Source organism: Ruditapes philippinarum, unplaced genomic scaffold, assembly GCF_026571515.1.
Source record: "Ruditapes philippinarum isolate M1 unplaced genomic scaffold, ASM2657151v2 ctg627_1_1_1_1, whole genome shotgun sequence".
Taxonomy (NCBI): domain Eukaryota; kingdom Metazoa; phylum Mollusca; class Bivalvia; order Venerida; family Veneridae; genus Ruditapes; species Ruditapes philippinarum.
The window spans coordinates 148,785-162,071 of record NW_026854864.1 but is presented as its reverse complement, the minus strand read 5'-3'; the positions used below and the strand labels follow the sequence as shown (position 1 = coordinate 162,071).

The 13,287-nt window shown below is 32.8% G+C and overlaps 1 protein-coding gene across 1 annotated transcript; it reads left to right on the top strand.

Moving 5' to 3' along the window:
• Window positions 1–1,517: 1,517 nt before the first annotated feature.
• On the top strand, window positions 1,518–13,017 carry LOC132741343 (major vault protein-like). Its single transcript, XM_060729487.1, has 17 exons — window positions 1,518–1,658; window positions 2,296–2,523; window positions 4,077–4,168; window positions 4,679–4,843; window positions 5,242–5,308; window positions 5,938–6,079; window positions 7,717–7,818; window positions 8,301–8,394; window positions 8,679–8,739; window positions 8,934–9,028; window positions 9,424–9,502; window positions 9,922–10,075; window positions 10,489–10,568; window positions 10,866–10,925; window positions 11,300–11,378; window positions 12,149–12,291; window positions 12,640–13,017. The coding sequence occupies exons 1-17, from the start codon at window positions 1,533–1,535 to the stop codon at window positions 12,742–12,744; spliced, it is 1,872 nt and encodes a 623-aa protein (XP_060585470.1). The 5' UTR covers window positions 1,518–1,532; the 3' UTR covers window positions 12,745–13,017.
• Window positions 13,018–13,287: the final 270 nt, after the last annotated feature.

Genomic DNA, 13,287 nt, shown 5'->3' with positions numbered 1-13,287 from the left:
GAATATATAGTGAACAATTTCTTCTGTGCGCAACTCCTCCTACATTTCTCAACGGAATTTGACCAAACTTTCTCAGAAGCTTTGTTATCAAGTGCCTGCCACATATTGTCGGGGTTTTGTGATTGGATAATATTTGACCGAATTATGGCCCTTTGTATATTTTTTCCTTATACAGAATATATAGTGAACAATTTCTACAGTGCGCAACTTTTCCTACATTTCTCAACGGATTTTGACCAAACTTTCACAGAAGCTTTGTCATCAAGTGCCTGGCGCATATTGTAAGGGTTTTGTGATTGGATAATATTTGACCTTATTATGGCCCTTTGTTTTTTTTCCTTATACAGAATTGAACAAATTCTTCTGTGCTGAACTTTTCCTACATTTCTCAACGGATTTTGTTCAAACTTTCACAGAAGCTTTGTCATCAAGTGCCCTAGCACATATTGTCGGGGTTTTGTGATTGGATAATTTTTTACCTAATTATGGCCCTTTGTTTTTTTTCCTTATACAGAATATATATAGTGAACACTTCTTCTATGCGCAATTCCTCCTACATTATTCATGTTTTACATTGCACATAGTTACATTGTTTGTTGCTTGTATTTCAAATACAACATATTTATCTACAATGGTGATAATTGAAAACCTGGTTTCATGGCATTGCCATGTTTCTTGTTTTTTTTCATTATATAGAATATATAGTGAACAATTTCTTCTGTGCGCAACTCCTCCTACATTTCTCAACGGATTTTGACCAAACTTTCACAGAAGCTTTGTCATCAAGTGCCCTGGCGCATATTGTCAGGGTTTTGCAATTGGTATATATTTGACCTATTTATGGCCCTTTGTTTTTTTTTCATTATATAGAATATATAGTGAACAATTTCTTCTGTGCGCAACTCCTCCTACATTTCTCAACGGATTTTGACCAAACTTTCTCAGAAGCTTTGTCATCAAAGTGCCCTGGCGCATATATGTCGGGGTTTTGCGATAAGATAATATTTGACCTAATTATGGCCCGTTGTTTTTTTTTTCCTTATATAGAATATATAGTGAACAATTTCTACAGTGCGCAACTTCTCCTACATTTCTCAACGGATTTTGACCAAACTTTCACAGAAGCTTTGTCATCAAGTGCCCTGGCGCATATTGTCAGGGTTTTGTGATTGGATAATATTTGACCTTATTATGGCCCTTTGTTTTTTTTCCTTATACAGAATTGAACAAATTCTTCTGTGCTGAACTCTTCCTACATTTCTCAACGGATTTTGTTCAAACTTTAACAGAAGCTTTGTCATCAAGTGCCCTAGCACATATTGTAGGGGTTTTTTGATTGGATAATTTTTTACCTAATTATGGCCCTTTGTTTTTTTTCCTTATACAGAATATATATAGTGAACACTTCTTCTGTGCGCAATTCCTCCTACATTATTCATGTTTTACATTGCACATAGTTACATTGTTGCTTGTATTTGTATTTCAAATACAACATATTTATCTACAATGGTGATACTTGAAAACCTGGTTTCATGGCATTGCCATGTTTCTTGTATTTTGAATGTTATAAAAAATGTCCATTATATCTCTGCAGCAAATATGTTCCGAGGAAACTTTGTGAGCTGAGACTTGGCCAGTTTGATGTCAGATTTCATGCTGTAAGTTTGATCTCTTCCTCCTGTACATGTATATACAGTTTCATCAATATGATTAAAAAAAATTAAAATTGTATCCAAAGTATGTTACAAAATGTTTTGAATTTCTTACTTTCAAGAATGTCTGTACAATATCCTATCTTCCCTAATATATTTGATTTTGCTAAAAATCATTTTCATGTTGTTTTTTTGTTGTTGTTTTTTTTGGCTGCAAATATAAAAAAATGTTTTACTAAAAATTTAAAACATTCCATGTAAGAGCTAGGGGTGTAAAGTTTAAACAATAAGTACAAAAATTTACCTTAAGTTAGTATCAATCTGAATTTTTAGTGTGGTGAAACCACATAACAATATTTAGTGTGGTGAGACCACATCAGTATAAGTTAGCTGACTTACAGTATTAACATACACCTTCTATTATTATTTTGGGTTGAAAGGGATCTAGAAAAACTATTGTAAGACTGTTTTTCTCAGAAATATAGTGTTGTATTTTTTCATCACTATCTTGTTACCTTTGTCTACAAAACTTTTGGATATTTTATTTTGTCTTATGAGATTAGGTATGGCATATACAATTTCATTCTATTACAACTTCTTAGGAATGAAATTTATTAGATATTTGTTTTCATGTTTATTTCAGGAACCATTCTGTTTATATCCTGGTGAGGAATTGGTTGGAGCAGAGAATTATGGTAAGAGTGGATCAAATTACAAAACAGCAATTAAAGCCCAGCCAGTCATCAAAGCTGACCATGCTATACGTTTGAAGGCAATACTTGACCACACTGATGATGATGGTGTGGAGAGAAACGCAGGTGATATCTGGCAGATTGAAGGACCATTGATGTATTTTCCTACACCAAATGCTGTTAGTTATTGTTTTAATATGCTTTATAAGCTCACCTGAGCTAGCTCAATGTGAGCTTTTAGGATTGTTGAATGTCCGTCGATTGTTGTCCGTCCACACTTGTTCGTTAACACTGTAGCGGTCACATTTTTGCCTCAATCATCATTAAACTTTATCAGGATGCTTGTCTAGGTAATGTCTCAGATGAGTTTGAACATGGGTCATCTCGGAAGAAAAACTAGGTCACAGAAGCTAAAAATAGAAAAACCTTGTTAACACTCTAGCGGTCACATTTTTGCCTCAATCATCATCAAACTTTGTCAGGATGCTTGTCTAGGTAATTGCTCGGATGAGTTTGAACATGGGTCATCTCGGATGAAAAACTAGGTCACAGGAGCTAAAAATAGAAAAACCTTGTTAACACTCTAGTGGTCACATTTTTTACTCAATTATCATCAAACTTGGTCAGGATGCTTGTCTAGGTAATTGCTCAGATGAGTTCGAACATGGGTCATCTCAGATGAAAAACTAGGTCACAGAAACTAAAAATAGAAAAACCTTGTTAACACTCTAGTGGTTACATTTTTGACTCAATCATCATCATACTTGGTCAAGATGCTTGTCTAGGTAATTGCTCGGACAAGTTTGAACATGGGTCATCTCGGATGAAAAACTAGGTCACAGGAGCTAAAAATAGAAAATCTTGTTAACACTCTGGTGGCTACTGTTTTAATCCAAATATCCTGGAAATTGGTCTGAAAGTTTGTTTCGATGATTTCTAGGTCAAGTTTAAATATGGGTCACCTGGGTTCAAAAACTAGGCCTCACCACCCAAATATGGAAAAACCTTTTTAACACTCTAGTGGTCACATTTTTGACTCACCTATCATGAAACTTGGTCAGAATGCTTGTCTAGGTAATTGTTCGGATGAGTTTGATGGGTCAGATTAGCGATCTAGGGCCATCTTGGCCCTCTTGTTAGTGTATTTAGACTTTATTTAGTCAGATAGTGTAGAATACAACTATAAGCTTATAGACACATTCATGACCAACCAGTTTTAAGCAATGTGGGAGAAGTTTCTTACTCAAGGAAACAACCTCTTGTACCTTACAGGGTTTGATCTTCTTACTAAAATATTCAATATAATATATTTTGACAAAGTGAACAGACCTGCTGACAGAGATGGCTGCAAAAGCTTTGCCCAGTGACCTTAACAACTTGATAAAAAAAGTTTTTGAAATTTTAAATCCCCTTTTCCTATTAAATTTTAACTACATGTATAGATTTCAAAAATATGACCATTAAGATATGTTGGTTTTCCCATTTACTTTTATGAACAATTGTTAATGTACTTTCAATCCACGCATATAGATCCATCTCTGTACTTCTGCATTACAATTCAATAAAATAAGATGACATTGTCTATTTTGAATGTATTTCCCAAATGGGTTGCCAGTGTCGAAATAGAAGAAGGAAAATATGTAAAAATATCTTAAAATGAGGTTGAAAGTATTTGCTTCAGTTGTGATACATGTAATTAAGCTTATAAGTGGTAATTTTATTTATTTTGTAGGAAATAGTTGATATCGTGGCACCATACATTATACGAGCTGGCCAGGCATTAAAGCTTAGTGCTGTACAACAATTTACAGACAAAACTGGAAGGTATTTATAGTTCACTGATATTACATATAGATTTAAGTCTGTTCATATATATATCATTTAAGGTGCCTTCAACTTGAACTTTGATAGAATTCAGTTCCAGAAATATGAAGAAAATATATTGAAATAACATGGTATGTGGTGATTTGGAGTAATTTGAAGATATCATAAAATGCCTGATGATTAAGTCTTAGATTATCACAACTTTTACTGTTTTGTGACCGGAATGGTGAAAATCACAGATTTCAAATCACTTATTGCCCACAGCTGTGCGTCAGATGCCCGTATGTGTCTGAAATAAAGTAAGGTAGAGCACATCTAGTTGAAATTGTAATGTTAATAGTGTCAGTATGATACAAATGAAATCAACTTTCTTGTGTTATACTTTAGATGTATATTACAAACTTATTGCAAATCGTTTGTTATTACATGTATATGAAATGAAGGCGATGCAAATGGTTTGCACTGCAATATGTGAAATTTCAAAATCAGATTTGAAATTTTTGTTTGAAGGAAACATGTAACTGGAGAAGAATGGTATGTGAACAAACCAGGTGCATATCTGACTGGGGTAAATGAGGAAGTGGTCTCCATGGAAGAGAGTGTAACTCTAACCAAGGATACAGGACTCAAGTTACGAGCTTGTCAAACATTCACAGATGAGAATGGGGTTAAAAGGTAACATTTCAAATAGAAATTAGGTTACATGGGGTTTCAGGGGGTTAAGTGATTATGGTTGCTGACTTTAAATCCTGTCCAGATAGCCCAAATCTGGTCTCCATTGCCAAAAAAAGTAGTGCCTGTATTCAAAGAATAGGTTTTGAACATTTTTTATTAAACCTTTTCAGCACTAACATGCTGTAGTGACTGATCAATTCCGCCTGTGTAGTGTTTGACTAGTTTCCGGATGCTATGAAGTATGACCATACTTGATACTGTTGGTTATCCAGTTCTAGTAGTTTCATACTGAAATTCCTAATGACATGTACTGATAAATCCAATGGAAGGGAGAGTCCACCATACAAATATTGCAATGTAAGGATTAATTTATCTTTTAAGGATGTTAATTTTTGTAGACTGGCCGGAGAGCAGTGGCTGTTGACAGGGGAAGATCAGGATGAATATTACCCACAGATTGGTGTTGTAAGTTGATATAACAGTTTTCTTGTGTAAAATTCACGATGTACTTGTCTGACACATTAAACAAGGGTTGTTATGGATAATGCACGTTTTACTGACTCCCGTTTATTCTCTATGATTGGTGCAAAATGTGATTTTTTTTTAGCTAAACCTTAGAGCAATAAAATGAGGTTAGCTTTGTAATAGGGTGTGATATAGCCTGGGTTCCAGTCTGTCAATTTATTTATGTTTCTATTTGGCAAATCAACCAAAACAACAAACAACTACGGAATAGCGCATACAGCAAAAAAAATGTTATAAATAATCGCAGGCTAGGTATGATATAACAGTTTAGCAGTGTATATATAAAATGGAGAAAAAAACATGCAGTTTTTACTTGTTTGAACACTTGTTGCAATTAATGTCTCAATAATGTTTATTCTATTTTTGTATAATAAACAGACCTCTGTGATCGTAGGGAGAACGTGGTGGAAGTATAATCACTTTTTCTTCACCTCTTGTTTTGAATCCTGCTATTAGCATTCATTCTTTCATTCAAAGATGTCAGTCAGTAAGCTTTTGAAAATGTATTATGGTGGTTAGAATATGCTTCAAATTAAATATAACAAATATTCTTATATTGTGACTTATAGGAGGTAGTTTCAGTGGAGAAGAGAGTAGTGTTAGCACAAGGCCAGTATTGTGTAGTACTGGATGTGGTGGACTCAGACTTAAAACCTCAATATGGCAAGAGAGAACTCAGGAAAGGCTGCTGTACCTTCTTCCTGCATCCAGGCTAGTATCTCTTTACATTATCATGTCATGTCATCCAGGCTAGTATCTCTTTACATTATCATGTCATGTCATCCAGGCTAGTATCTCTTTACATAATCATGTCATGTCATCCAGGCTAGTATCTCTTTACATTATCACGTCCTGCATCCAGGCTAGTATCTCTTTACTCTATTATGTCATGTCATCCAGGCTAGTATCTCTTTACACTATCATGTCATGTCATCCAGGCTAGTATCTCTTTACATTATCATGTCATGTCATCCAGGCTAGTATCTCTTTACATAATCACGTCATGTCATCCAGGCTAGTATCTCTTTACATAATCACGTCCTGCATCCAGGCTAGTATCTCTTTACATTATCACGTCCTGCATCCAGGCTAGTATCTCTCTACTCTATTATGTCATGTCATCCAGGCTAGTATCTCTTTACACTATCATGTCATGTCATCCAGGCTAGTATCTCTTTACATTATCATGTCATGTCATCCAGGCTAGTATCTCTTTACATAATCACGTCCTGCATCCAGGCTAGTATCTCTTTACAGTTTACACTATCATGTCATGTCATCCAGGCTAGTATCTCTTTACATTATCAAATCATGTCATCCAGGCTAGTATCTCTTTACATAATCACGTCCTGCATCCAGGCTAGTATCTCTTTACATTATCACGTCCTGCATCCAGGCTAGTATCTCTTTACTCTATTATGTCATGTCATCCAGGCTAGTATCTCTTTACACTATCATGTCATGTCATCCAGGCTAGTATCTCTTTACATTATCATGTCATGTCATCCAGGCTAGTATCTCTACATTTTTATATCATGTCATGTCATCCAGGCTAGTATCTCTTTACTCTATCATGTCATGTCATCCAGGCTAGTATCTCTTTACTCTATCATGTCATGTCATCCAGGCTAGTATCTCTTTACATTATCATATCATGTCATGTCATCCAGGCTAGTATCTCTTTACACTATCATGTCATGTCATCCAGGCTAGTATCTCTTTACATTATCAAATCATGTCATCCAGGCTAGTATCTCTTTACTCTATCATGTCATGTCAATCCAGGCAGGCTAGTTTCTCTTTACATTATCATTTCATGTCATGTCATCCAGGCTAGTATCTCTTTACATTATCAAATCATGTCATCCAGGCTAGTATCTCTTTACATTATCATATCATGTCATGTCATCCAGGCTAGTATCTCTTTACATCTATCATGTCATGTCATCCAGGCTAGTATCTCTTTACATTATTATATCATGTCATGTCATCCAGGCTAGTATCTCTTTACATTATCATATCATGTCATGTCATCCAGGCTAGTATCTCTTTACTCTATCATGTCATGTCATCCAGGCTAGTATCTCTTTACATTATCATGTCATGTCATCCAGGCTAGTATCTCTTTACATTATCATGTCATGTCATCCAGGCTAGTATCTCTTTACATTATCATATACTATTATATCATGTCATGTTATATATATATATTTGAAGTGAATAATGTATTTGTATAGATATATATTTATTTAAATGACATCATTCTTTGCTTAAATACTGCATTGAAATATAATGTATTGTTATTTCGATGTTATTGTTTATGATAATTAAGTTATTTCTTTTTTTAGAGGAGACTCTTGAAAATGGAATCCAGAATAGCTTTGTTCTGTCTGAAGACGAAGCCATTGTGCTTATAGCAAATGAGGATTTTAAAGACACAAACCAGAAAGGTTAGTTTTAACAAAACTTTTATAAGATAATTAGAAGGCAATGAAATTGTCAAACAAATGCAAAATTAAAAGTGAAGGCAATTTATAAACTATAGTTAATAGTTCATGGGATATTTTCTCCAACTTATCTACTTTTATAATAATAATGAGAATAATAATAATAATTACATGATAACATGAAGTTAATGAATTAAATAAAAGTAACTTCTCAAGTTCAGCAGTCAGTGCCAGATAAAAGAGTTGTGTTAATATTAAATCTAGAACAGTTAAATATTTCACATTCATATATAATTTGTTGTTCAGGGTAATTAATAGAACCTTTAGTAACAGTGTTTTTCTATATATGATATTTGTACTATTATCCACTTATCTTGTCACATCAAAACCTCAATAGGCAGTTCATAAGGCCCCTCAAACAGTCTCATAAAGATGCTATATACATGTAGTTATAGAAGTCAAAGACAATATTATTGTATTTACAGGCAAGAAGGTCTTACGTAAATCTGGTGAGAAATGGATGGTTAATGGTCCAGTAGAGTATATACCTCGCATTGAAGTCAGTGTTATTGACAAAAGGTGAGTTAATTAACTAATTGACAAAAAATGGGTTAATTCAGCGAGTAAATCACCACATTTACTAGTGCATTTTAAAAAAGTTAGAATACCAATAGGTAGTATTTTCCAATCACAGATGATCACTTGCCAAGTAAAAACAATAACTAAACAAGGTTTCAGTTATTATCGTGCAAATCTCAATATATAACAGCATTGACATACATACATTGATAAGGTTATTGTAAAATCTACATAATTATGATAATGTTTTTGTGTGTGATATGATGTTACATTACTGTTTGTAGGAAGCAGATCCCGCTGAGTAAAAATGAAGGAATATATGTACAAGATACACAGACTGGCAGGGTAAATAGAATAAAACTTAATTCAAATATATGCTAAATTGTTTTTAAAAAGAATATCAGTCTTTTAATTTTTTAACTTGCATTAACTTTTTTCTTGTTGAATTTGTATATTGGACTTTTATTCACCCTCACCTCACTACACCCCATATACCAGAATAAAAACTAATTGATTTGACTGATTTTTGATGATTACAGGTGCGGGCTGTGATGGGACCAGAATCTTACATGTTACAGTCATATGAACTTCTCTGGAAGAAAGAATTGGATCCTATTGTTGAAGAAATGCTTAAGTAAGATTTGCTTTTCTTGTCTTATGTCTGCCTGCAAAGTTCAATTAAATAGGGAAAGCATCTGTTTTGTAATCAAGGTATTCTCTTTATTTGATCCTTGAGCGAGGCAAAATTTTTCTCGAACAGTAAGTCTGTCATTTGTCATTCACCCCTGATTCAGAAATCATGATGGAAAAGTAGTTTGTTACTTGGCAATAACTTGTTAGTTATCCAGGAAAGCCAGTTACAGGAAAGTCTGTTAGGTAGAATGACTACCAAGATTTTATCAAAAATGTGTTGAAATCAGTGGAAAAACAAGGCAAACAAACTAAAGATCCTTAATATGACATGAAATTTATCATAGTTTGAATTCAAATATCCTTGACAATTTTGCACAATAATCATGAATATTTCAGACATGGTGGAGGAACAGGGTCAGGTGACATCAGAAAAATTGCTTACTTTGAACAATCTATTGACCCACAATTTCTCAAGGTCAGTTTAAACATATTCCCAAGTTTACCCATTAGTATCCATAATTTTAAACTTCACTGTTAAAAGTTTTTAATGTCATTTGTCAATGGATTTTAAAATTATCTTGTAGAAATGTTTGTCTCCATGAAACAGGTTTGCATTCATAACTCAAAGATTATGGTTTCTGAAGATGTCAAGGGCCAAAGTCTATTTATATTGTTGCTCATATATTGGAAGAAGCAAAAACATGTTTAGCTTTGTGAAGAAATACATTTCTGCTTTTAAAATCAAACTAGTTTATTTGTTTATAAAGTAGTCAGTTTATTTGACATTTCCGATAAGTTTGATGAAAAACTTGTGTTATGAAATTAACATATACCGGTAGCTATGAAAAATACCTGAAAATAAAAATGTAATGCTATTATTTTATTAATATTTAGGGCCGTGACAAGACGAGGGTTGTGCAATACAGATGTCCTGGAAACACAGCTGTTCAAGTGAACAATTACCTAGATAAAACAGCAAGGGTGGTGTTTGGTCCAGACCTGGTTATCCTAGGACCACATGAAAACTTTAGTGTTCTAAGTCTCAGTGGTTTGTTAATTTTCTAATCATAGTTTGATAGAATTATCTCTTTGTTTAAAAGAATTATTTTATAATTTTTGACAGAATTATTTTGAACATTGATCTTAAACTTTAAAAAAATGGTACAAAAGGACAAAGAAATTTTAGTTTCGAAGAGTTAAAATAGGAAATGTGCAATTTTTGTTTGTCATTTTATTTGTATGTCTGTTAACAATGATTCCACCATTTATTGTTAATAATGCACATACATAGTACTTTACTTTTACATGGATAAATTACTATGTACAGTTTGTGCATACTTTATTATTTTGTTGCATATAAAATATTCAGTTGTTACCGCAATAAAATCATTCAAGGTAAACATTTCTATATGTTTGCTAAAATTTGAAGTAACCACAACAAGTCTTTTATTCATATTTTAGCTGGAAAACCGAAAGTTTCCAATGCAATGAAGTCATTATGTCTTATGTTGGGTCCTGATTTTATCACAGATATTATAGAGGTAAGTATAATATGAAAATATGGTTCTGTAAAAGGGCTAGACATTTTAAAGCTGTATGTCTCCAGATGAGCCAAAATATTTCAAGAAAATCAAACTTGAGAAAAATGTAAGACGATTTTAAGAAAAGTAAAAAGATTCAAGTGATATTTCAAATGTAATGTGCAGTATGTAGAGAATACCATGTTTTTATCTGATATTACAAAATTTATCAAGCAAGGCTAAAAAAAAGTATCCTCTAGGTATTTTATTTGTTTGACAGAACTTGTGAACTATCTTACATATATACCACTATTTCAGGTTGAGACATCTGACCATGCTAGACTTAGATTGAAAGTTGCTTTTAACAACCATTTTGAGGTAACTTTCAAATCGTTCTTATAAGTATTTTTTTTTTAGTATTAGTTTTCTATGACAATATATTAGTATCTTATGCCTAGCCATTGGTAAATTTATTCATTTTGATATATACTCTTGTATTATTTTTAATGACTATTATTTTCTCAAATGGAAAACTAAATGATTAAAAATTCTGATTTCATTTATGCAACAAATTCATTCTAAACTTCTTTTATGCAGATAATTGTTTCTGATTTTCAAATGTGAAATAAAATCTAAGACTTTATTAATGTTAGAAAATTGCCTTACACATTAATGCTTGGGAGTGCACTTATAAACTTTCTGCGTTAATTTGTTAAATCTTTGTACATATGTAGCATGTTTTCCATTTACAGTATGAGAAAGGTAACAAAGAAAGTGAATCAAAAGTGTTTGCAGTTCCTGATTTTATTGGATTTGCATGTCGGCAAATAGGTAAGATTTCAGACCAAAAGATTTTCTAGAATTATTTGATTGGTGAATGAAAATTTTTCCTACTTAATGATTATTGATGATTGAAATAATAATTTAAGATCAAACTTAAAACATGTAATGGGTTTGTATAGTTGCTTTTGATATTAGATATATTTTGCATTTTTAATTGTATGTATGTAATGAGTCTCTGTTATCATATTGTATGATAAGATACCTTTTGTAGAATTTCATCATCATTCTATCTAAGTGTGGGTGGAGGTGGGTTCTCTTTGGCCAAATAGTTTTATCCAGGTATCACTTGTCTGAAGTTATGCTGTAAAAGGCATCTTAGGACCTTTGTCCTGTGTTTTGTTTTTACTGGATAATGAAGAAATATGTTTTTGACAATTTCAGCTTGTGAAACAAATTCTTGCAACTTATAATGCTCATTTTTAAGTGTAAACCCATAAGGGCTTGAACCCACGACCCCTGGTTTAATAGGCAGACATCTTAACCACTAGGCCATTGTTCACATTGACACTTCCTGCCAGGTGACCATATCAGCCTAAACAAGTGTAAATGCAGGCTAACCTGAACATCGGCAGCCTGACTAGGTTATACTTTACTACATTTTCATTATTTTGAAACTGTAAATCCCTGGAATTGCTTTGAATTGTTCCAAATTTTAAGCAGATTGAGTTCATGATGTAGATGCTAAAATGAATAAAAAATTCAGCTGACAACAGAATGGTTTTATTTACTGTGACAGTAAATGTTTATTTTGATGTCAGGTAGCAGGATTAGAGCTGCTGTAGCCTTGATACCTTTTGATGAATTTCATCGTCATTCTGCTCAAGTCATACAACAAGCTGTGTTCAGAGATCCAGTTACTGGGGCAACCTATCCTTTCCTTAAATTTGATGCTAACAATCTGGTATGTTATACTGCTCCTAATCATAAAATAATTTATTTATATTATTTAATCCTTCCTCGCATTTTAAGATCTTGTTAATAATTGTAAAATAGTGATATTTTGATGTTTACTGAATGATTGAGGTCACTTATTTTTCAACACTTTCTCAATAGGTCTCTCGTTTGTAATGAAATTAATGAATTGAGTACATACTAAAAAAAAAAACATCTCAAAAAGCACATGGATAATCATTCTGAAAGTTGATATCAGATATATTTTTATCATAAATTTATTTTGTTTTTGATATAGTTTGAACTTTGACCTTTTTATCATTCAAATTTTGAACTTTTGTATACCTTAAATTTTCAGGTGATCTCATCAATTGACATCCAGAGTATTGAACCTGTGGACAAGAAGATGAGTGACAGCCTTACCAAGTCTATACAATTAGCCATCGAGATTTCAACAAAGTAAAATCATTTATCCTGCATGTATACTTCTTATAGAAACCTTGAACTAATTTTTTTCTCCACCATTTCAATTTCTGGATTTAAGCTTCACTTTCTAAGGAGTACTTGAGTTATCCTGTACACTACATTGGCTCTTGCTTGGTTCAAGTTTAGTGTACAACTCTGTATCTATTTCTGTTCTCTGACAATTCACATGCCCTCGTAAAGATATTTGTAGGTCATTATCCAAAACCCATAACTCTAGTATGCATTTTGAAAGAAATATACCCCTCTTAAAAATTCTTTGATAAAATTTGCTTCCAAATTTATCTTTACAAGAACTTAAAGAATTTTCTTGAAACTATAGACATATCTTTTGTGTACTTATTGTAGGTCTCTAAGAAAGGACCTAAGTCAAACATGGATTTTTTATGGAATTATTTTTTTTTTTTACTCAAAAAACAAATGTAAACTTTTGAATACTGTTTTGTTTATTGTTGAGAATGTGGCTTACCGTCTAGGGGTCTTGAAAATTGTTTGACCTGGAAATTTGTTTTAAAGCTGATTA

Bases quoted from the DNA above. Each gene is read 5' to 3' on its own strand.
- LOC132741343 (XM_060729487.1), top strand. From the start codon at position 1,533: ATGGCATTGCCATGTTTCTTGTATTTTGAATGTTATAAAAAATGTCCA. The intron at 7,819-8,300 runs GTTAGTTTTAAC...TTGTATTTACAG, and splicing joins TAAAGACACAAACCAGAAAG to GCAAGAAGGTCTTACGTAAA. The intron at 9,029-9,423 runs GTAAGATTTGCT...TGAATATTTCAG, and splicing joins ATTGTTGAAGAAATGCTTAA to ACATGGTGGAGGAACAGGGT.